Source organism: Typopeltis vanoorti, chromosome 8 (assembly GCF_054136105.1).
Source record: "Typopeltis vanoorti isolate ZY-2024b chromosome 8, IOZ_Tvanoo_1.0, whole genome shotgun sequence".
NCBI lineage: Eukaryota > Metazoa > Arthropoda > Arachnida > Uropygi > Thelyphonidae > Typopeltis > Typopeltis vanoorti.
Genome location: NC_143556.1, coordinates 21,314,600 through 21,340,876, shown reverse-complemented (window position 1 = coordinate 21,340,876; position 26,277 = coordinate 21,314,600). Strand labels below are relative to the sequence as shown.

General features: G+C 35.2%; 1 protein-coding gene across 2 annotated transcripts in view; it reads right to left on the bottom strand.

Annotated features, from left to right (window-relative positions):
• The window catches only part of LOC150103814 (uncharacterized), an 81,057-nt gene extending 61,784 nt beyond the window's left edge, over positions 1-19,273 (bottom strand). Inside the window, exons 1-3 of one of the 2 annotated variants that reach the window (XM_090397157.1) lie at positions 19,199-19,273; positions 14,301-14,614; positions 10,883-11,112 (exon numbers count right to left, since the gene is read on the bottom strand). In XM_090397157.1, coding sequence (XP_090253283.1) covers positions 11,095-11,112; positions 14,301-14,606 — 324 coding nt within the window. In that variant the 5' untranslated portion in view covers positions 14,607-14,614; positions 19,199-19,273 and the 3' untranslated portion in view covers positions 10,883-11,094. Of the gene's footprint in view, positions 1-10,882; positions 11,113-14,300; positions 14,615-19,198 lie in introns of those variants that run through there. The other variant, XM_090397156.1, reaches the window with a different exon arrangement.
• Positions 19,274-26,277: the final 7,004 nt, after the last annotated feature.

Sequence of the window (26,277 nt, the reverse complement as noted above, 5' to 3'; positions counted from 1 at the left end):
GTGATCGGTAATTTTTGAAAACGGGGGATGGAATAACCTTTCAGATATCAATTCGGAACTTTGTTTATTTTAAAAATATTTATTTATTTTCTCTTTGGTCTTCATCAGCCTTCAGGATTGTTAATATTAATGAATGCAAAGTGAGAATTTCTTCAGTGATCATCTCTGTCACCGAAATTGAATGGGACTGAATGTAATTTTAGTATGACGTAATTCTTTTTTGTATGATGTAATTCATTTTAGTTTTTGTGTTTCGGATTTACTTCCAAAAATGATATCACCAGCAAAACATTTTATATTTTATGCACTCAGAGTCACTGTGCAACCAGATCCTTGAAGATGTTTTGTGTGATTTACATTTCGTATTTACTCGAATATAACGCCCTCGCGTGTATCTCGCGCCCCTGATTTACTTTACGAAACAATAAATTAAAAAGTTTCTCATATATCTCGCGCAGGAAAAAAGTTTAAAACTTTAAGAAATAGATAATGAATGTTGTTACGGCAGTTTCAAATATTTCGGAATTTGGTTGGAGAGAATCAGCATTTCAACTCAACAATCGTCGACTTGCCTTGGTCGTTGAGTCACGCGATCTTTTGCTAACACCGCACCAATCATATGCATAGAGATGGAAGCAACCAGTAGACGAAATGAGAGGGCAGTGACTTCTTCTCGATCTTGGATTGTGCGTGAGTGGATTAAGATTAAGAGACGATCACTAGAACTGTTGTACAGCTGGATTTTGAGAGCATGGGACAAAAATAAACTGGCAACGGTTGAATAACGTTAATAATTAAAATTTAAACGCATTCATTTTTGTAAATAATGTGAGCAATTATAAATTATAATGAATACTGAGGATTTAATGATTTAATTATAAACGTGAGTTTATTTTTTTTTTTCCTGAAGAACTTTAGTTTCCGAAAATCTCCACATACATCTCGCACCACGATTTTTTAACTTTAATTTGGAGGAGAAAAGTGCGAGTTATATTCGAGTAAATACGGTAATGCACAGGGTGGCCATAAATTAACTTTCCCTCTTTGGAGGTATCTGTAGCTAAAACTAATACACGGAATGAAACCACATTTTATGTTGAGATTGTCGAAGGCATGGGGGGGGGGGATGATTTCCCGACAAAAAGATTTAGCACTTAACGTCGCCGATAGGGGAAATTGTGGCGTTGGTGGAACCGAAAGCAGTGAAATATTTTCAGTAAACGCAGGTAAAAAAGGATTATGTGGCGACACCAATTCCATTTAAAAAGGGATTGGGAACATTCAGGCAGTTATTGGAATGATTGACGAATTGTGTTCGAATATGCGTCCTACCTCAGCGTGCGTTATTTGTTAAGGTAAAAAATGGTGAAGAAACTGGAGGTGAAGAAACTGGATCACTAGGAATTAGACCTAGCAGAGGAAGGAAAGCAGTGCAAGAAGAGACAGTGATAGACGTTGCTACTGCAGCGTTGCCACAGCCGATTTCATAATAGGACCATACTTTTTTGAGCGTATTATCCCTAGGTCCTGCAACCTGCTCCATTACTGTAGAGATTTATCGACGAATGCTGGAAAATGTTGTCATTCCTGCATTGCAGCAAAGACGATGTTTCGACTCCATAATTTTTATGCAGGATGGAGCACGGCCACACATTGAACGTTCAGTACAGAGCCTTTTACGCCAGCATTTCAGTAATGAGAGGGTCAGTTCTTTCCGACGGTATGGCCGCCTCGATCCCCGGATACCACTCCATGTGAATTTTGGCTGTGGGGGTATTTGAAATCCGTTGTGTATGTTGTTGGCGTTCCCAACTTGCATGTCTTGAAAGAGAACATAAAACGGGCTGTTATGAACATCCAATCCGACTCCTTATGCTCAGCTGTAGAGCATGGCGCACACCGGATGCAGTTTGTTTTACACAAGAAAGGTCAACACATTGAAAATTGTGCATGTGGTCCAGGGGTTACTGATTCTGATGAATAAAACATTATTTCTTGTGAGTTCAATCACTACATTAATTTCTGTATCTCTCGCAAGTTGTTGTTTTTGTTCAATTATTATTATTATCATTATCATTGTAACGCGCTACATATCCAGCTGGAATGAGTGACGTGGCTATCGCTTACATCGTCGAAATGTTATTATTCCATTTTATCTGCCTTTAATGTAATGATCCGCTTGTTTTCGGCTCCGCCAGCGCCAAAATTTCCCCTATCGATTTCCCCAAGGATGCCCTCTCGTCCTTGGAACGACGAGAGGGCATTTCGAGGTCTTATCCCCACTCTCCATAAATTGAAAAATTCCATCAAATGAAATCCTATATGACCCTTTCAGAAGTTTGTAAGTCTCAATCATATCTCCCCTTCTTAGAAGACTGCTTCTATAGGAAGTAGTCTTCCATAGGAAGACTACTTCTTATAGAATTAATAGCAGGAAACGGAAACTAATGTTTCCTCTCGGCATCGGTTCGTACGAGCCTGTTAATTCCACGTCTTTTATAGCTCGCTTTCCTGTTTAACGGGATGAAGAGAGATGAAGAAAAGAAAAAGAAAACTTTGGTGTGTTAGGTCGGATTCGAAACGTTGTCTTTCCAACCAAATGGCGTCGTAAATTGTAAGCGAGCTGCGGAAGGTCCTCTTATTTAACTAAAGCATTTTTGTTTAAAGAAAACTTTAACCCTTCCAAACTTTTGATTTTTCCCCGACATAAAATTTAATATTAACAAGTGTTGCCTTCTGATGCCTGAGAACAAGCAGAATAGAACCTTACCTTTACCAAGTAATGCAATATTCTTGAGGCTTAAGCCGTTAATCATTTTGCTGAACTGAGTTCAGACCTGCAGTTTTAAGTTGGTTTTTGCCATTTAGATATTCTAGAACCCTGACGGAGAAACGTTTTCCATACAATACAAGCTAGAAATAGTTGAAATTTAAAATACAAATATCGACTAATTTAGAGTTTATTTTCCTTTTAAGACTTGGATATAGTTTTATAGCATTGCTAGAAGCGATGTTGCATCTTCAGTTTCGGAAATGATGAAGCCAGTATGATTCCCTGATATGTTACGCAACCTAATTATCTACAAGAGGTGGAAGGGATGTCCAAAATGCGATCAGAATACAGCTCATGAACGATTTAATTTCTTCCTGGAGGGTTAACATGGAGAAAATCTTTACAAAACATTACATGCATTATTTAGAAAAATCTGCCAAACCTAATATGGATTTCTATCTTTGTGGAGATCAATTTATAAGAAAAAGGACATCATAATAATAGCCAACAATCGCTTTAGGAATTCCAGGGTATTGAAATTAGTCGAATCCATAACAGGACTGTATTGTGCTGCCTGAAACCTTTAAGTTTTAAATTTGATGATTATTGTTATAATAATTAGATATATAACATTAATTTATCCCATTTCTTTCATAAATCGATATACATCATTAAAACACTCCATTATTAAGAAGTAATATAGTTGTGAAATTACCGTTGGGTATTTCTGAACATCAACTCGCTTATTGGGGTTAAAAAACAGTAAATGAATCGGATGTCCGCTAACTTCTGGTTAGCACTAAAACATGGTAAGACGAATAACACTGAACAGAACAGTATTGATATCGGAGAACGCTTGAGAGCACTAAACCAGACTACGATGTGAAGATGATCGGACATCGCTGCAGTTACTAGCAAAACACAATCGCGTTAAGCGACCATTTTAATTTCTGTCTTCTCGCATCGTAGCCATGTGGATATAAACTTCACTGCTTATAATCAAGGAATCAACCCCTAAAAATTTGAAATCAATATGTCCATAGCTGCAAATTATGCTAATTTAAACATGACTATCGACTAGGAGCAGAACGTTTTTTTTTTTTATCTTCTATTAAAGTTCTCATTTCCATCAACTAATTGAACAAACTTTATAGGAAAGGCATTCTTGTTAGGAAATGAACAAAACCGATGCTAGCAATAAGACAAAATATCAGATCATCATCAACATCCATCACTAATTGATGTATTGACCAATACAGTAACGATGGTATGAAGCTCCTGTGGCAAGTGTCTAACTTGCACCCCCTTAACCCAAAAATGACAAAAAAGTTTGAAAAATTTAAATGTAACAAGTTAAATTTTACTAAATGCAATATGTTCGATACTTACTCTTAACCCCATCAAAATGAGTTGCAGTGTGTTGCTGAATTTGTGTCTAAAGCGGCGTACTGCCGAAATTTAAAAATACAATATAAAATAGCGGACTTTCATATTTATTTTTTTATTTTTATTTTTTACATTTTGCGCCCCAAGCCTATTTGCGCCCGTGGCGGGCGCCTCTTTCGCCACGCCCTCGTTATGACACTGGTATCGACTTGAAATATCAGTTTAGAAAAGGTTACAAACATGCAACCACAAAACAACCATTAAAAGGTATAGTTGATATATTGTTTTAATAATAATAATCTATATTATATGAATATATGCATACACATTGCTTGGAAAGAATTCAACGGCCATAGTGTGAATAACAAATAGCCATGGCGACCACCTTAATAACACATGGGATCTCCTTTCTCAGCGATGACTGCTGCAGTTCTACAGGATGTATTTTCCACAACTATACGATAACAATCAATGGGAATTTTGGACTTCTTCCTGTGGGCACATAAAGCAGTTCTGGACTGTTGTTCATCCCACAGATGTTCAGTAGGGGTGATATAAGTCATGAATCACAGCAGAGGCCTTGTAGCACGGCACATTGTGCTGCTGAAAGAGACAATGGTCAGTTCCATTGTCTCGAACCGCCACAAAGTAGTAAGCACCGCATTTTCCAGAATGTTCGGAAACCTCTCGGAGTTCAATGTTTGTGGCATCACAAACAGAGGTCCGAGGCTAAACCAGGACAACATCGACACACTGCCACCTCTGAATTTCACAGTTTTGGTTAAGAACTCTGAGAAGAGACGTTCGCCAGTAATACGTCGCACCCGTCCATCTGCTCGGTAGAGGGGTTTAGCGTGATTTGTCGTTCCATAACACGGATTTCCAAGCTCTCACACCTGCTGCCCAAACTCTCTTCACCACTGAAGTCGATGCTGCATGTTGGTTCGGGTAATGTCAGCTGACATATTGCGGTCCTACCATGGAAACCCATGTTGTGAGTGTCGGTTCAGAATGTTTTCGTGCCGATTCGTATTCCAGTTAACGCTTGGAACTTCGCATTCAGCGTGTTGTCTGACAAATAGCAGTATTTATATATTATCCTTCGTGGTACCCTAAAGTCACGTTTGGTAAGCGTGATGGGTCGTCCACTGCGAGAAGCACTTGCAGTTGACTCCATATGGGTCCATCAATTTTTCAATAATTTGCCGAATAAATAGGCCTGCAAATGGCATCTTATCACAAGACTTCTTTCAAACTCCGTTAATTCTCTTCTCGCGGCCATCTCACCAGAACACAGTTGCACTGACACTGACTTGGAAGTATCATATGCATCCGATTTATACCGCTATAAACACGTGACTCGTTACATTGCACGATGCACCTTGCCCATGGGAGTGTTCGTTGACTTCTTCCAAGAAGTGTATAAAAGATCCATAGGAGATTTTATAGGATCACTTTTATCTTAGCATATTATTTATTACATTGCATGTTTTATTATAGATAATATCATGTAATAGTTTCTACAGAAATACAATAGCGTTGGTCTGCTTTATTACTCCTAACATACAAGGCTGGATCACAAGGGGTCGCCAAACTTCTTTGACCGTCGATCCCTTCAAGAGTTACTTGACTTTTTATCGATCCCCTCTATTTTACTATTAAGTAATTATAATAGGACAAGCAAAAAAGACGCTTATGTGAGTTTCTGGATTTTTTATTTTATAGTTACAGTGTTTATTTTATGTATAATATAGTATATATTATTATATTGGCTTAACGTCAAAGGGATACGTTTTTGTTTTTGACGTCCTTCTTAACATTACATATTTGATAGGAGGAATAAATAATATATAAAATATAAAATTTAATTTAGATAACAATAATACAATCTTCCTTATATATACGAAAATAAGACTTTTATTAACTTAGTATATACTTTACTAACGTTGTCAATGTGAAGGGTATGCTTTGTGACTCTTGAGAAGATTAGCAATGTTGGGTTCAAAATTAGTATTAAAACTAGATATAGAATTATCTATATCTAGTTTATTTCTTTGTTTTGTTAAAATGGAATTAACATGGTTGAAACCAGCTTCAACCATGTACGAGCTTGGAAATGTAAGCAAAGAGGGGAGTACCACTTCAGAAAGTTTGGGATATTTTTCTACAACATTTATATTCGTCCAAAAATAACTTAAAGTCTTATTTTTGAAAAGCGTCTTAGCTCCAAGATCAACTGACGATTCAATAAGTTCATCTTGTACGTTACATTCGATATTTTCAATATCTGCAGAAAATGGCGTGATAACCCAATCTGGAATGTGCATGTTTTCAAAATCTGCAAAGCGCAATTTAAAATCATCGCTTAAATTTTGAAGATGTTATTTGTATATTTCTAAGTCTTCATCGTTTACTTCCAATTGCCGTAAAGTCGAAAAGTACTGAAAATCGTTTCGTAACAACTATGATTTAAATAAGGCTAATTTAGCTTGGAAGCCTAAAAGAAACGTATGTGTAAGTATAAGTAACTGCGCATGTGTTGCAATCTCGCTCCCACCGCGCCGGCCAGGGTGAAAACCACAGACATCCGTTTATTGGTCAATAAGTCATTTTGGCCTATTTCATTGGCTTCCGTAACTATTTCATGACCTTGCTCCATCTTACAGGTCCTATTCTTGTCACTGTTCCCACGATTCACTCTTAATTGCGTTGTCATTCAGGATGGAGGTAATCCAAGTTAACCGAATTAAATATTACACGTACAATGATGTCTTATGTTGTTCTGTCGACCCCTGAGCCCGAATAGACCCCTAATAATGTTACATCGACTCCTGGGGGTCGATATCGACCACTGACGTAGACGATGTCCTCCGCAAATTTCTTTCTTTTGCTTCTACAGATTTTTGAATACTTTCATTTACTTTCTCAGTACTTTTATTTATACATTTTAATGTACATTTTTATTTTTTTTTGTTTAAAATTTTAGTAAATTTATTTATATTTTTGGGACTTTTCCTTTTATAGTTAAAAATTAAAACCGTTTCAGCCAGAAAAATAGTGACACACACACACAGAGAGAGAGAGAGAGAGAGAGAGAGAGAGAGATCCAATAGTTTCTATTCTCGCTTATAAAAAGCAGTGTTTATGGTGATAAGAAGATCTATCATCATTATCAATTTGAGAATGCGGAAATATATTTTAATTCCATAATCCAACTTTTAAAACTGATGACGTTAAATTTTGCTTTCTTTATTGTGCAATATCATAAACTAAATTAGTTAAAAATACTCATTTATCTCTGGTTAAGCAAGTAATCTTTAAGATAAGAAATGTTTATTTTCCCTCAAATGACTTAGAGGGAATTCAATACTAAATTAAAAAATTAATTTATTTGGAGATATTTTTACGACTACAACGGAACACAGACATACTATTCTGCCACCTGGCAGACGCAAGCAGAACCAGTTATTGCCATGGAAACACATTTGTAAGATCACAGCGACAATACATGTAACTTTTTCAAACTATCTCATGCTTCCACAAATCGAATTAAATCAGCCATAATGTTAATGAACGATGAAGAAAAAAATCTTAATATGAGACGTTTATTTTTTTTGCGTTACTTCTGTGAATATCATCAGTCAAAATAAATGACTCTCATGACCACTTATGATTATTCTGTAATATAATATAATATAATTGTATTATATTATCAGAATAAAGATACAGAATAAAAAAAAAAATAATAAGAAGCCATGATTGGATGTGCTGATATTTCAACTAATAGTTAATATATGATGTAGTTCAAATTTGTTAGTGTTACTTTCTTTATTTTAAAATTTCGAAATAAGTATCAATATACAATGAAATTCATTTTAAGTTTGTTTGTTTGTTTAATTTAGAAAGTACTAACGAAATAATTTCAGAAACCTTTAATTTTTGATTAAAAGTGTTCTTTAAAGAGAACTAAAGGAAACTAAAGGTTTCACAGAGAACATTACTTCTCTGTGAAAAGAAAAGTAACGTTCCTCGTAGATGTCCATGTGGATCTAGAAATCCATAATAGTTCCTTTCAACTGACACGAGAACAAGCTACATTCAAGTATAAATATGTCATGGAAATGCAATATTCCGAAGCAAAGTCAGAGTTAGTAACACGCATATTTGTTTTAGAATGTTTGCAGCATACCAAAAGATATATCACTACTGCGATGAAACTAGTTGACGCACAGCGCCTGTGCATAAGTTTTGTATCAAAAATGTATTAATTCCTTCTTCTCTCAGATTGCTGCAAAACGATGGGCGGAAAATTGTTCCGAAAATATTTAACTGGAATCAAACAATCGATTCTCAGAATCAGAATAACTTACCTCTTTTGAGGCCGATTTATGAAAGATTCTTTTTTTGATTTATCTTCTTAAAATCGTTATTCTAAAGAATGAGGAATAACATGCTTTAACATCGGATGCATCTCGAACAAATTTGGAGATGGTAAATTAAATAAAGATAAATACGAATAGTCTGCTGCACTGAAAGTGTGGCTTTTGTTTTGCCTAATCTTTAGAATTTAATACGCGACAATTTAGCAGATGGGTGATACCACGCCAAGAAACTGAATCGCGCATAATTGAAGGGAGGTAGAGAAATATAAATGTAACTATGAAAGTATGGTTTAAGTGCTCTTCTATAAGACTAAAGAGTGCTTCAGTTAAGAAGGAATATATACAATCTTTGAATATTTGAATATTGCTTTCACATTTGCGATGACATTCCGAAATCCTGGATTCATACAAAAAAGGACACCCATTGATTAACCTTCTCCGACCTATGAACTCCACTTGCTTTCACCCAGACGTTCGGTTATGATTGCAATTCATACAGATATTTCCATGGTACCTGTTTATGACAACTGGTGTCAGTAAGTCCCGACATCATCTATTCACAAAACCCTCCACACTACTCAAAAATAATAAAATAAAATAAAATTCTAAAATACGCCGTCTATTGTTATTCAAATTTTATTTAATCGTTTTTTTTCTCTATTTAATCTATTCCTGCATGCGCATTTAGGGAAACGACAGGAGTCTTTCTGTCACAAAAATATTTTTCAAATACCGTCAAGGATTTGGAGAAGCCATTATATGAATATTATTAATTATGAATTAGCTTCATAAACATATATATATATATATATATATATATATACAGTATGTATTCATCGCAGCAAAACATAAAAAAGCTAATAAATACACAAAGTTAACAAAATATACGTGTATTGAACAGTATCGAGAATGAGCTAACGGTCATATGATGAGAAATTTTATTATGTTTTGGAAAGTTAATTATTACAATAAATAAATTATTATTTTAATAAAATATTGTTGGTTAAATTATAATACCTAAATCTTTTGTTTGTTTTTTTTCATAAAGGCCCTCCCTATTAGTCTTTCAAAATTATATGTTATTTTGTACTATATTGTATTCCTATTATTAAATGAGCGATGTTGCATTATTATACATATTTTGAGATCTTGAAATACGTTGCTTAGCTTCTTTGATATTGTTGTTTGATCACAATATTGGCATCTTGTTGCTAATGTTGCAATATATTAGCAAAAAAGTGTAAATAATATTATCCTTTTACTGTAATGCAGCATCTTTAGATCTGTGTCCTTGTGTTACTTGGCCTTTCGCTATTAATATTGCATTTTAATTTACTATAATATATACTTACTTGCAAAACAATACAAAGAAGCAAATTCAGTAAGACATAGCATATTAGTAGCATAATGACATTAATTTAGATTGTTATAATTTACGAGAACAATTTTGTTACAATTTGTTGTTATTTTATCCTGAATTTAATTAGAAGAAAATTTATTCAAGTGACTAAACTGTTAATGATGTAATTTTTTATTATCTATTATTTATATTTTTATTAATTATCTTTGGTTTACAACTAAGGAGTTGACTTGATGAAAGAAACCAAACTGTTTCTATATGTTTTTAAATTCATTGAAATGGATTTAAAAACATATAAAATTGTTCATGAATTCCTGCTTCACTCTTTCAAAAGTAAGAGGAGAGAGTTTTACGTGGATTAATATCTTAGCCTAAGATTCCGTCTTATGAATTTACACTTTAAAAAAAGAGATCAACATCATACCGATTTCTTGCGAACTGATATGACTTCTTTAGTTTCGATTTTCATTTTTTTAATAGAAGCACATAATAGAAATGAAAGGTGCGTTGTTTCTCTGCTCATATAGTCACGTGATAGATTTCATCTCGTAAACTGTTAGAAACAATTTTTGATAATACAACTCAGTATAGTAGTTTCACATTACGGCATTATGTTTCGCTTTTGGAATGGTGAAAATTTAGTGAAGATTTGCTTTCAACTTAAAACTGCAATTTCGTGTATCGGATTTCTGATTTGCATATTTATATTCAAATACCATTCGAATGAATAGAGACTGAGATTTTTGAAATCAGTGATCAACGCAGTGCCTTCGTATTTTAATACTTTCAGGCAATTTATAACAGCATTTGTGTTTTTTATCGTTGATTAAATAAAAAAAAAGAATGAAAAGAACGAAGGTGAACCAGGATTTCACTCATGAAGTGCACCTTTATCTGTTTGCTCAAACCTGAACTTCCTTCCCAGCTCTGAAGCAGAGCGCCTCCTCTACTGCGCTTCTCTCTTAAATGTGAATCCAATCAAAATTTACAATAACTTTATTTAGCATATATCACAATTAGGGATGACGACAAATCTACTTAGACATTGTCGTCCGAAATATCTTTCATGATGCTTGCAACTCCCACAAAAATCTTAGCGATGCATTTCGGGAACAACAAAAATCTTAGATTTCTACGCCGCGAGAGACTTCAAGAGATGAAGCGATGAACCGAGCTATGATGATCCTTGGGAATTAAAATATCTTGCATATCTATAAAAGACAAACAACAAACTGAAGCTACTTTTGGTTTCTTTTCTGAGATACATTTAATATTGCAAAAATATTAACAACAAAATTAAATATTTTATTTTCCAAGGTTAAATAAATCCTCTAAATGCCTCTCGCTTCTTTGATCATCGCTGGAACTCATATACAACACTCCGACGAATTGTAGAATTACTGGTAACGACTGGAATACGTTGATATATTGCTCTTATAAGAATTAAATATAAAAATTTGGTGATTTTTTTCTCAAATTTTGTTTAGCTTTGATAACTAAACGTTATATCCTGAATGCTAGACCATACTACACAGTGTTCTTTTTTTCTTTTTTTTTCTTTTTTTTTTTAGATTCAATAATCTTCAACCCTAAAAGGCTAGCTATCCATCCAAGAAAACTATAATATTTGTTAAATGTACTAACTAGTTGTTCCCCCCGCCACAAGTGGAATATTAAAATTCTAAAAGCCAAAATTACATTTTTTAAAGTGTTTGTTTAAAAACAAAATAAAAAAAAATTTAAATATCCAAAATTAGCACGTCTGGTTATAAATTCATTCCATAATTTAAAAAAATGCTCTGATGATTCAAAAATTGCTGCATACTATTAATATTCATTTTGAAGGAACAAAGCTTTAAGCAGCGTTTACGTCAAAAAAAAAAAAAAGCAAAATCCTGAAGAGAAAAATTTTGTTTGCTATTCCCCAAAATATAGACGAAGCCCTTTGGTCGGAAAGATCTAGGTTCGACTCCGTCCATGACATGAGCAACCTTTATCTGGTCTCTTTCGACTGAAGGTGAGTTAGCCAGTCTCTTACGGAGGGGGGGAGGTATTTTCACCCGGAAATTCGGGTTTTACGTCCCTCAGGTCATACAAACTGTCTCCGTGAACACACAAATTTACAGCCATGAATACTTACGACAATATGTAGAAGAGATAGAGTCCTCACTACATATCGTTACGCCCGAAGTTAACCATGAGTCACATCATGGTAGTCATCTTCCCAGAGAGGGAATGGCACTTCAATGGGGGATTCTCCAAAATACTTATTGACGGGTAGCAATCATCGTATATTACACCTTCCAAGTGCTTATCCAGAGCCTGGATAAGCATTTGGATAGTTTATCCAATGGCTTGCTGTTCTTCCACTCTTTAGGCGCAACAGACTAACAATTACCATTCATTGCTCAATTGTACTCCCCTAGAGCGAGTAAAAATGTGAAAGTATTCACGTAATTCTGTGAATTACGTGAATTAGTTCGACCCCGTCGATGCATTAAACACCAACCGGTTTCATACTTTACCAAAACCAAATATTCTTTCACAAGTGCAGGCTTTTCCTACTGGTTTTGATAACATTCTCCCCGACTATATCACTTATAAGATTCGTCCTTTGAGTTGGGGACGAATACCGCGGCACGCGCGTCACTGTATTCGCTATATCGCTAAAGGCATTTATGTCAGAAAATGGACATTTTTTTTTTTCGAATTAGAGGAAGTTTGAAGTCAAAATGACCATCTTTACCTTGATCTAAGATTGGATGCATGCTTACTAAGTTCCTACAAGTCAATATAAGGAGGTGATTGTGCAATCATGGGGAAGGTAAGAGCCCTACACGTTTTAATTGGCACCACTTAATTTCTAGCGAAACCATTTCGGAGACCATAACGCGAAATTGTGTAAAGTTTCGAGCTGCTATTGATCACACAATTCTAGAAGTAAGCAGCGCAACTGAAAAATACTTTTTTGGAAGATAAAAAAGACGTCGCATTTTTAATAGTATTTCAACGATGTCAGAGGCATAATTTAATATAGGAAAACCTCAGAGTCGTTAATAACTTTTTGATTCTTTTTAGACTTGGATTTAGGAAGAACATCTTTGCCTTCCACTTCAACGTTCGCCATCAAGCAAATATTTTTTCGATTTTTTAATTTGAAGGAAGGAAATGGAAATCCCCCCCCCCCCACGTGAATACGTTCAGATCGTGCATATTCCGATAGAGTGTGTAAGGATCTCCATTTATGAAATTCGGCTTCAATCTGTTTTCTTTCGTTATTCTTTTGCGAACAGCTACATGCCGGACTTCATCTTAACTGAGTGCAAATTATGGAGAAAAGTTGACTTCTTTCGACACAGCTTTATTCATTACAATTAGAATTGAAATTGAATTACAGTTCTAATTAGAGTTCTGATCTGAATAATATGGGCTATGAGATCGCTGCACATCACATTTATTGTTAGACGCATCTAACATGAAAGAAAATAAAGCTGACCGCTCGCCGATTACTGCAATACGTTTTTTTATTATTTAAAAAAACATTAACTCGTGAAAACTTGTGATTAATGATAGTGAATAGGAAAATTCGCAACGAATCAAAATCCCAAATATTTGAAATTCTTTACCAACCAAGCAACAACTCCTAAAGTGAAGAAAAGTAAGGCAACACAGAAAAATTTTAAAGGGACGAAATGAAATCACAAGAGGGAGGGAGAAAGATACAGCCCTAAAGAAAATAGAGTGCAGTTCGTTATTAATACAAAATTTAGTGGCACAGTGACGAAAAGAGTCTCCGTAGCACAGTAACGAGTATAATGTAATATTAGACCTCTGGTTAGGAAGAAAAAAAAACAGGTTCGAATCCTGTTTAAGACTCGAAGTAAGTGCTGTGATACTGAATAGAAGGCTGAATGTCATTTCAGATGAGAAATGGGTGTGTTTCGTGTCTTTATATTTACTCTTTAACTTATTTCTCTCTGTTACAACATACGGCTGTCGAATAAAATATTTTTTAAGTAAATCATAATCTCGGAAGGATGTAAACTTATCGAACATTTAATACATGGGCTATTGATTAAATAATCTGCAAACCCTATTCTGAGAGACAGAATGTCGAGCTTTTATTCATTTCGTTCAGGTGTAATGAGCTGAATTTCGCCATCAGCGCCATGTTGGTTGGGTACAGTGAATGATGGTGTCAGTCTGAGTTTTTGTTTTTTCGTGAAATATGCAGCCTAGTTCAATCATCAATTTGATGATGAACACGTTGACACTCTTTTTTTTTTTAAATCAGCGAAGCAACGTCAAATACACGAATATAACTGGAAATTTACATTTCACTTTTCAGAGAGTTATATTTCAGAAAAAAATAATCTTTTATCTTCGCTTCGTCACTCACCTTAAGTTTTCTAGTCTTTACTTTCAAAGGAGACCCCTCAGTTTGAGTGTGCACGGAACGTCTTTCAACCAACTGTAGAGAATTCTGCTCAGCGATATTTTCTTTAGAATCCTTCCGTGTCTTGCGTGGAAACTCACTCGATTGTTTAAGACCCATGGCAACCCCTGGAGTTCTGTCAGCAACGATTTCTTCACCAAAGTTCGATAATCGGTCGCTTCTATCCGCACAAAACCGTTTTTGCATGAGCACTGGATGTTCTAGATCCGAAGAATACGGATCTGTGGGGTCGGATTGTTTTACTTCCATAACACAGTCTGAAATAAAATGAAAGAAACACAATTTGTTGCGTGAGTCAAAATATCTTTCTACCCACAGGAAAGACGAACAGAAACGGAAATGCCATTCCATGCATCAGTGCCGATACATCACGTGTAGCTTCACATAAGCATCACGTAAGCTTAATTGCTGATTGTTTTGAAGACCGTTGAGCGAGTTGAGCAACATGGCGTTCAAGAACAAGATTTAAATAAAAAAGAAAGAAAAATGCACACATTGCTATAACATATACACTGCTTGAAAAGATGTCACCGGATACCATAGTGTGAGGAGCAAACAGCCATCGCGCACATCTTAATGAGATATTGGACTTCCTTTCGTCGGATTGGCTGCTGCAATCCTACGGGACATACTTTCCACAAGCACACGATAGCGACCAATGGGAATGTTCGACCTTTTTTTTTTTGTGGAAATGCAATGAGGTCCTGGACTGTTGTCGGATGGACGTCCCTTGACCTCACCTATGGCTCCAGTTATGCCTACAGATGTTCGATAGGATTGAGATCAGGACTCTGCGGATGTTAGTCAAGTGTGGTGACTTTCATGTCTACAAAGTACGCATTTACAGCAGCAGCCTTATGGCAGAGCCCAGCACATTGTGTTGCTGAAGGAGACAATGGTCAGTTCCGGAGGAAACATTGCATTACCCAGAATGTTCAGATACCTGTCGTAGTTCAATTGTCGTTCGCATACAAACAGAGGCTCGATGCCAAACCAGGAAAAACAGGACCATACCATCACACCACACCTTCGACCTTACTTCATAGTTTGGGTTACGCGCTCTGATAAGTGACATTTACTGGGCATCCGCCACACCTACCCATCCATCTGCTCGGTAGAGATTTGTTGCTCACTAACACTGTTTTCCAAGTTTTCACTTCTTACTATACAAGCTCTTTGCACAGCTGAAGACGACGTTGTTGGTTAGGGTAATGTGGGGGCTTTCATATTGCGGTCCAACCATGGAAACCCATGTTGTGAGCCGCTGTTCTGAAGGTTTTTGTGCAGATTCGTGTTCCAGTCGATGCTCGGAACTCAAACATTCAACCTGGCAGAATGACGAAAGGCGGTTTTTGCATATTATTCTTTGTAGCTCCCTAGGGTTCACGTTTGATGAGCTTGGTGAGTCTTCCACTGCGGGTAGCACTTGCAGTTGACTCCCTTTAATTCCATCTTAGTATAGTATCGCTGATTGTTGAAATGGGATGACTCGATTTGTTAACAATTTGCCGAGCAGGTGGGCCTGCAACACGACATCCTATTACAACGTCTCTTTCAACCTCCGTCAGTTCCGTTCTCACAGCCATTTCACCGGGACACAGCTGGACACTCACTAGGGAGCATCATCTTCCTCCAATTTATCAATTTATACCGGCTACGAACGCATGACTTTACATGGCACGATGCGCCTTGCCTATGGAGGTGTCCGATGATTTCTTTGGAAGCAGTGTAGTTCTTGCAATACAGCTAGAGAAATAAACACACACACACACACACACACACACACACACACACACACACACACACACACACACAGAGAGAGAGAAAGAGAGAGAGAGAGAGAGAGAGAGAGAGAGGTCATTGCAGATTTACTGGAAACAAAATAATTAATAACAAACAGCAGAAATAAAAGAAAATAAATCTCATGATAAGAGTTCTGTTTCTAAATCAGCCTTAGATTTTTACGAGCTGCTTATGTGTGAGGACAAACTGATGCTGAAAGATAAAACAATTGAAGTTAAGGGGATAATAAATCCCTCATTATTTTAAAGCTGGATACGAAACTAGCAGATCGAAATCGAAGAGTTTCATGCCGAAGACTATCGGCGAGTCCAAGCGTAAGTCAACACCTGGGTAGTACAACACCAGGGCAACTCAGATCAAAAGTGGAGCAAGCTCCATCACTATCCTTAATATTTTTTCATAATGTAAAACGCAGCTCCTAGGAGATATATTACTGTTTTACATTATGAGGAGAGGTCACTACCCAGACCGGTTTCGACCCTTATTGAGATCTCATTAGTGAGTAGGTAGACCTGGAATACCAAGGCTTAAGTGAACCGAACTTACCTTTACCCCTACTAACGAATTGTCAGACCGGTGTACCCATATATTATTATTACTACGATAAAGAGCCAAGAGGATATTTTTCCTGTGGCGTAAATTAAGTTTAGTTAAATTAAGTAATACATCTCCTAGGAACTGCGTTTTACATTATGAGAAAATATCAAGGATTGTGATGGATCTTGCTCCACCTTTGCTCCGAGTTTCCCCAGTGTTGTACTACCCAGGTGTTGACTTACGCTTGGACTCGCCGATAGTCTTCGGCACGAAACTCTTAGATTTCGATAGATTTCGATCTCCGAGTTTCGTATCCGGCTTTAACATAATTAGTGATTTATTATCCCCTTAACTTAATTTACGCCGTCAGAAAAATAGCCGTTTGGCTTTTTAACATAAATAAATTCAGTTTGTGTAAGGAGAGAGAATTTTGTCAGTGAATGAAAATTTAATAATTTGGGCAGCTTTCTAATGCAATACTAAGTTCTCATGCGTGATGATTGCTTTCAGAAATAAGGAAAACGTAATTTGCATTCACAGCTAACTGAAAAGTTAGATTATCGTTAAAATGGTTTTCATTCTGCTCTGCTTATCTTCGTCTGTTGTTCACACAATGCGCGGGTTCTTCTGGCAAAGTTTGCCTCTTTTGTGGATGAAAAACCCGAGTTTCATTTGTTAAATTTTGATTATCTTTTTCATTTTTGTCGTTGTTCTATTGCAGATAAGTGTAAAAGTTGTATATAATTATTTCATTAACTAAATTTTCTAAAGGAAGGTTTAAAGAAATGTTTCTCTTGGCATCTATCGACTGATCTCCATCAGGGCTGCGTCTGATTGATGGCAACGATCCCGTTCCAAGCTCATGATTCGAACTGTTCACATTGAACGTTTAAATTCAAACAGCGCGAACCATGCAATCAGAACTTTCTGATAAATTTCGAAATTTCAAATTATTTGTATTTTAATGCAATATGATGCAGTGTCATTAAATTTTTAAAAGAATACATGGGTACGGAAAGGTTGGGAATAGAAAGACTAGAAAAGCAAATCCTTTGCCCACCCATGGTACGAATGTACTGTAAGTATCCAAAACACAAAAATACTTTCGCAGGTGGGACCACAAAAAAAATGTAGACTTATCATCTTTTCATCCTAATCGATTTACATAGAAGTCTGGATAAAAAAGTTAAGCTAAAATTCTTACTGAGGTCTTTCATTCGATTCTTCACTTCGATTGGTTTTTCATGTAAAAGATGCTCTTCCGTAGATTTGCGAGAACTTTCCGACATTTTCCCTTGTAGTAAGCACTACAATTCTTACTACTGCGGAGACTTGCAAGGTTTTTTCCCTCGATGATCGAGGAATTTTTGATTTGTGGGATTTTTCATCCCACAAATCAGGCACACTTCCATGCGTAATTGCAGACATAATAGTCTTCATATTATATCTACTAAATATTAATTAAACAGATATTTAACAATTTTAAAAAAAAAAAAAAACAATTATTTTTCTATAGAACTAGTGCCGATCGATTCATTATTGAAGAGCAATTTTTCTAAAAATCAATCTTTTACGATTATTTGTTTTTCCGCCTTAACCAGTCATATTCTCTTTAATCAGCTTAATAAAATTCCTTGGTTATTTGCATAACGATAAATCTATACTTTAATTTTCAGGAAAATCGGTGGCGCTGAAGATGTTTTTTAGAAATTACAACAAATGCAGAATCGTCTAAGGGTACGAGATTTATACTCGAAAGTGTATGCGTTCTTCGTACCGGCTTTCTTGTAGTGTAAGAGGAAAATCTGCCAACTTCAGACGAAAGAAATCCTTAGAAAGGCTCGTAACTTACGGGATTCGAACCCAGGTCTTTCCAATCGAAGAACAACAGTGTTAACTAAGAGATTTGGATTTAGTTTGATTGGGATTAAGACCGAAGCAACTACATGATTGTGTTATAAGTTAAATGCCTATTTTATGGGATCAAAATAGAATTGAGTTACCAATCAGTTTTTATCCACATGGTTGCAGTAAAAATTTTGTTTAACGTTCAGCGATTACTGCATAACAGTTTTAATTCTAGTTTTTGGCAAAATAAACCTAATTTATATTACTAAATTAAACTACTGTTGCTCGTAGCTGTTAAAAATGTCTAGTTATGTTTTTATTCGATATTCAAATATTTAGAATTATTCTGCAACACATTTGAGGAAATATTTGAACAAATCCAAACAGTGAGATTTTCATTGCAATTGATGCAATAAGAGATATTTACTTTCTTTTTTTTTCCGGCAAGTAAGAAAGAGAGAAAGAAAGAGAGATCATCGAACCCGATTTTATCACGATGGAGTATTTCCTTACAATTTTTTTAAATACCCCATATACAAATCTTATCATTCAAATGCTCGTTCAAATATTTAAATTAATAATAAATTGATGTTTTTCAATTCTAGTGTTATTTAAGTTTCTATTACAAAAATATTTTCTATAATATCACTTACTTTTTTTTTCTCCCTCAATCGTTCAACCAGAATATTTACTCCGATTTACTGTTTTCAAAGAAATGCTTACTCAACAAGCAGTTCAACTGCTTTCTTTCGCATGACTAAGATTTTCATACAGATTAAAAGGAACCCAACAAACATTACAAGGAAGGAAGCATGTTTCCTACAAATCCAATCTGGAAGGAGGAAGTAGAAATTCCTGTCACCATAACATCACATCCGTTGCCAGTGATTGGTTACGAATTTTAGTACATTTCCAACAGTGAACATCTAGAAATGTAGATGGCACCACTTGTACACCAAACGAAGCAAAAGTGTTTATTATAATAAAATTAAATTAATTATCTTTATTTTTTAAACAATAACTGCACGTATTTAAGTATTTTTGTCATCAATTGAACGTTTATTTTAAGCCATTTAGGTTGCATTTGCAGTTATATGTCTGTCAACGGATTTTAGTATTTGAGACTTACGCAGTGAGCTTAGAAAAAGAAAACTGTTTATAGTAACGATGAGATTCAACTCAGGTATTTCCTGTTCGAATAGCGGATTATTCCGTCATTCTTACAACTGCACTACGTAGGTGTTTGCCATTTTAACTAAGACTGTTTATTATTATTTTTCATTAAACCTCAAATGTTTCGATATTACGAATGCAAATGATAGCTTAATTTTGAGCAAAAATGTTAAAATGTCAAAACCAAAAATATTTATTGTCGCGCATCGTATATTTCTGACAACAATCAAACAAATCAGTTTTTAAAAAAAAGAATAATTATTGATTCCAAAATTGTACATAAAAAGATTTTAAAAAATTTTAATAAAATAAAAATGTAAATAATTAATGTCGTCAAATTGTTTCCTTTAAGCGTATAAACTCGTGCAACCAATAGTTCAAAAATATATCTTCAGGTTCCTTCTTTCTTCCTAACCATTCGCCCTCAAGTGGCATTTTGTCCTAAACTCTGCACAATTTTAAAATTCATATTAGTAATAATTATAACTATTATACTTCGGCAGATTGTAGGTTGTAGGAGAAAGGAGGTAATAACTTCCTTTCTCCTACAACTGTCTCTTCTAAGATGGCAATAAAATCTAAAGTATTCCTCACGTAGTGAGTGAGGCGGGGGGGAAGGGAATACACCAGAAGAGTTATGAGAATCCGTTGAGCGGTTGTAATTTGTCGAATTTATCTAGCATGAGACGAAGAGGAAATGTAATTGAAGTTTCATCAGTTAGTTTAGGACATACATAAAACAGATGGCATAATAGAAAGATAACGACGAAGAAGAAGACAATTAAACCAATTACAGGAAAGTAATTTCTTACTATTCGTGTAGAATGTATGTGGAAGTGCCTTCATCAAAGGGTTCTAGAAGAGTGAATTTACATATCTTTAAGAAAGCAAATCAATAGACAGTTCTTAATGCCGGAGTAAAGGTTAATCTAAATTTATTTATAATAACGATCATATTCAGCCCTGTTGTTCGTGGCTATATGTTTGTGCATAAATATGTGTGTAAAATAATAAGTAAACTGAAAATATTTTTAAAATGAAAAGTTGTGAGATCCACTATGGAAGATAGAAAGAAGTAAGTTTTGAGAACTCTTATACATATCCCATCATTAATATCCACAATCTTGTTATTTCATCGCATCCGATTACCGTTGAACTTCCTGGTTTCCGATAACCAGTTCTTGGTGTCCTTTCTCTTGTCCTCTTTGTCCATCTGATATCAGACGTTCTCATCACATGTCCTATCCAGCGCCATTTGTTTCATTGTATCACCAAATCATTGTCCATGACCTTTATTTGCTTCATTATCCAAGTGTTTTTCTTTTAATCTAATCTGATTATTCCCAAAATGACTCTGTCCATGTTTCTTTGTGTTGTCTTCAGTTTCTCAAGATCTTCATTATTCAGATTCCAGGTTTCACTACCATGGTAGTGGTGGAGAGATGCACAAGTCCGGCTAAAACGAAAGAAGCATGCGAAGGAAGGACTGAAGAAAGCCGTTGCTGTTGTTGATAATGATGATGATAAGAGGATCGCTCCTTCCCTAAGGAGATTACTCACGTATGATTCATCTCCTCTTTAATAATAATAATAATAATAATAAATTTGAAAACTTTACTTCGTCCACGAGACTATTGTACTGTGGGTTTACGAACATTTGCAGGTGGGAATCACATAAAAATGTGATGCCGATGGTCTTATAATTGTGGAAATGTTATGTCTTTATTCCTTTATTCCTACTTCCTTCCTTTTATTCGGCCACAGCGACCTCCGAATAGAAATGCGGAATGAGTGAAGCCATATTTTCCAGCTCTCGGCAATCCATGAGTAAATTTTAAATGCTTTTCGGTTTGACATGCATGACACCAGACTGAGTTCACTTCGCAGAAACCGATTGTATTTGAAGCTAGACTGAGTTCAGATAGAAATGATAGCGTATACGATTAAACTAAACTCATTTTGCGTTAATGTTTAGAGAAGGAAGGGAATTCCCATTTATCAAAGGACACGTAATAGGCACAAGAGCAAAAGTTGCATGTCAGCATTCTAGGAAGAATCAAAAATTCTATAGAGCTGGAGGAAAACTCAACAAAAGTTTGAATCTTTCATTCTTTAAGAAATTATTGAATTGGAAAACATGCATTCCACAAGAGCTATTTTTTTAAACGATTCACACGCTTATAGGAACGCCGCGCACCTTTTGGCTGGGTGGTGATCCCATGCGTGTGATGTGCATTCTGTTGTTCGTGTGTACTTGAACTACACTAGCAGATTCCGATGTTCGTTCCACAAAGTTCAGTGCGTCCGCTTGTCAAACGCTTTTTTCGGGCGAATAAAAACATCTCAGACTATTCTTATTTTAAGTAACGCAGCATTTATTCGGTCTGTGAAATAATAATCGATCACAATTTATGATTCATACGTAATATTTAGACTATATCATGCGCATAAATGTGCACAGATGTACGTACGCGTGCATAATAATTGAAGTTCTTTATTTTCATTGAAGCTATTTAATAGGTCAGTTATAGAGAATTGATGGATTGCTTTTCCCATATGAACTATTATAATAACTATTATAATTCATGATTATTATAATCCATAATTATAATAATCATGAACTATTATAATTATTAATTCTAATAATTCATGATTATAATAATTATAATAATTATTATAATTAAATATAATTATAATGGATTATGTGTGAAATGTTCTATAGCATTTGAAACTGCAACAAATACATCCTTCAACCCGTTTGTAACACACTCACACACACGCGTAGCTTACGAAAGAGAACTGCGGTGGGGGAACTCGGTGAGATGCACTGAAGACGAGTGAAGTTTTCAATTGTGATTACGGAAGGGATGGCGAGTGGTGCGGATATTTTCGGATAATGTATCGGATAATAGAGGCGATTTGAAACAGAAGTGTGCTATTGATGTTTGCATGAGATCCAAACATCAATAGCACGAATATGATTAGTGTGTAAATGGCGTTTATTTGTCGTTCTTCCTCTGACTATAAACGGAATTTTTGGAAGATAACTCGGTCCACATGAGCCCAACTAGCTCGCTTTCAGTTGATAAACCCTGATAAAGGTTTCTCACATTCTACACAGAGTTCGAACTGAGGTCATTCTAACCAAACATCTTCTTCGTTCAGTTACGGAGGCTCTAGAAGTGTGAACAACGTCGAAATTTTGAATAGTCTTTTCCAAGAAGATTTTGTGCAGTCGCATTTTCTTTATATTTCTTTACTGCGTTTAGTATGAATTTTCGTGTCACGTTTATTTGAAGACAGTAAGAGAAACTACGAATTATTTCATTCGTAATTTTTAAAAAAAAATAAGTCAGTACTATTCTTAATCGAAATATTACATCATTAAAGTAACTTTCGTAATTTGTTTAATTGGGAGCCAACGTGTTCAAGGACGTCTAATATCGGAATAGAGAAGTTGAGTCGGAGACGAAGAGAACCTCTTTGCTGCTGGGAAGTCGAATAAAATAGAAGCGACGAAAAGGAAGAAAATAAAATAGATGAAAAGGAAGAAAACAGTTACTGCACATTTTAAAATAATGAAGTTATTTTTCTATATGGTTAAACTATATTTAACAAATTTAAAAGTATTCAGAAATTACAAAAAAGGATAAAAATGCTTCAGATGTATATAAAAAGTGAAGCATAAACAGTCGGTAACACGATGTCAGTGCACAGGAGAATTGCGTCCCTCCTGTAAATATTTGACGTGTGCACACACCGTCAATAAGGCAACGACACGTTGTATTCGCCTCTCACTATTTTTCGTCTTACTTTTCTTTACGCCGAGTTATTAGAAATAAATGAAACTGATTACTTTTATTCACTCAACTTTAATTCTGTCAATTCTTCTTAGCACACTTCTGCACAATGGAAAATCACCTGGAGAAGATAAGCTAGGTTCAGAACTATATAAATACGCAGGAACAGGATTCAAAGGAAGACTCTTATTATTTTTAAATAAAATTTACTCAACTGGTATCCCCCCAATAGAATGGAAAAAAGCAATTGTGATTCCTATCTTTAAGAAAGGTAATAGAGATGACCCTAAAAACTATAGAGGTATCAGTATACTAAATTCCTGTTACAAAATATACAGCAGAATCTTAAATAACAAACTAATGAAATATTCCGAAAACTTTATTCTAGAGGTACAAAATGGATTTAGAAAAGGACGATCATGTATAGACCCAGCCTTGTGCCTAAAATTAATAATAGAGAAAAGAAGAGAATATAATTTAGAAACACATATTGCATTTATTGACTTTGAAAAAGCATTTGACAAAGTTAAAAGAAACATATTATTTAACATATTAAAAGAAAGACAAATACCAAATAATATCCTAAAAGCTGTCACAATATATATGAAAATAATCAAATACAAATAAGATTAAATCATGAGCTATCATATACAAGAGAGATAAACCAAGGGATCCGACAGGGATGTCCCCTCTCAGCAACTCCTTTTAATATCTACTTAAATGAAATAATAATAAAATGGAGTAAAAATTTACATCAAGGAATTAAACTTTCGCCTACAGTTAACTTAAACATGCTCCTCTTCGCAGACGACCAAATAATAATTACAAATTCTGAAGATAACTTACAGAAAGCTATTTTAAATCTAAATGAGATATCCAAAGATTATGGTATGATAATATCAACGGAAAAATCAAAAACTATGGCCTTTAAAGGACAAGATCCAGCAAGAACTAAAATAGTAATAGATAACAAGATCTTAGAACAGGTGAATTCATTTAACTACCTAGGATGTATGATCACTTATGAAAATGAAAAAGATATAAACCTAAAAATTGCAAAATATTTAAAAATAACAGATGTAATTAACTCTATATTTGAACAAACCTAGTTCAAAAACAAACAGGCTAAAAGTATACAATACATTAGCCCTACCGGTCTTAATGTATGGAAGCGAAATGTGGACAATAAAACAAAAAGACAAACAAAGATTAACAACAGCAGAAATGAAGTTTATGAGAAAAACTGAAAAGTATACCCTATTTGATCACAAAAGAAACGAAGATATTATGAAAGAATTAAACCAAGAATCAGTAATAGAAAAATTAAAAAATATAAACATAAATGGATGGAACACGTTAAAAGAATGAAAATAGAAAGATTACCAAAACAAGCCTTAAAGTACAAGCCATTAGGAAAAAGAAAACCAAGACGTCCTCTTCAACGATTTAACGATGACTTCTAAGGCTGGAACAGGCCATGCTAGGCCTAAATCCTTGATACGTATGATGATGATGATGATGAGACTTCTGCACCAAATCAGGTCCATTATCCAATATAAATCAAGAAACCTTTGTCGTGTCGACCATCGACTGGCGATCACATTATTCTAAAGCGACCACAAGAGAGAGAGAGAGAGAGAGAGAGAGAGAGAGAGAGAGAGAGAGAGAAAGAGAGAGAGAGAGATTCAATAAGCTTTTCCGGGAAAATGTTGGCCATCATTCTTGAATGATGTAACAACAATGAGCATGTTTTGTTTTTATGATTTTATAAAAGTCCGAAGCTGCATTGTTTCTCCTGACAATGCTAGATTAGGAATGCGTCCTCGTTTGTGACGCACGAAAAAAAATCTTCCATCCGAAGAGTGTAAATGTAGCACTCGCAAGGCGGGTTTTGAAACATAATCCGCATTAAATTCGGATATTAAATTTAGTGCTCTTAGAATTCAGTGTTCAATTTTTTTGGGAACAGTCCTTTTAAGGAGCGTAGCTTAAAAGGAAGGACTGCTGTGGAGGGGAACTTGAGATGATGCGAGAGGATGATCGGGGGATGCATTGAAGACGGGTGAAGTTTTCACTAGTGATTACTGCAGGGAATGGCGAGTGGTGTGGATGTTTTAGTATGTGGCAATGCGCGATCGTTATCAAGGTGTGGTGCGAGTTCTTCATTCGCGAAGACTGCATCTTCATAAGGATCAGCAGCAGGCGAAAAGGCTGAAAAGAAAATTCGCAGAAACCTGAAATGCGTCGGGATCAGAAACTCCTTCGAACATTGAGTTCCACGGGGATTGCGATGAAAGATTTTTTTCTTAATATTCCGTATTAAGACGAAAAATTCTTTCCTCTTTAAGAAATTATTGAAATTCCACAGAAGCTCTTCTGTAAACGCAACACACGCATGGGATCACCGCACACCTTTGACTGTGCGGTGATCCCATGCGTGTGATGGGCATTCTGTTGTCACGTGTGTATGCTTGAACTACACGAGCAAATTCCGATGTTGGTTCCACAAAGTTTAGCTTGTGTTAGCTTGTGAAACGCTTTTTTTCAGTTGAATGAAAGCATTTCAGACTGCTCTGTTTTATGTATCGCAGCATTTATTGAATCTGTAAAATATTAATCGATCACAATTTCCCACATGAACGTTATAATAATTTGTGACATGCTGAGGTCTTATTTGAGATTGAATTATTACTGCTTGGTTAATTTCAGGAAAAGTAGTGTCTTAACGTGATAGCGTAATTTCTGAGATCTTGTGGAAA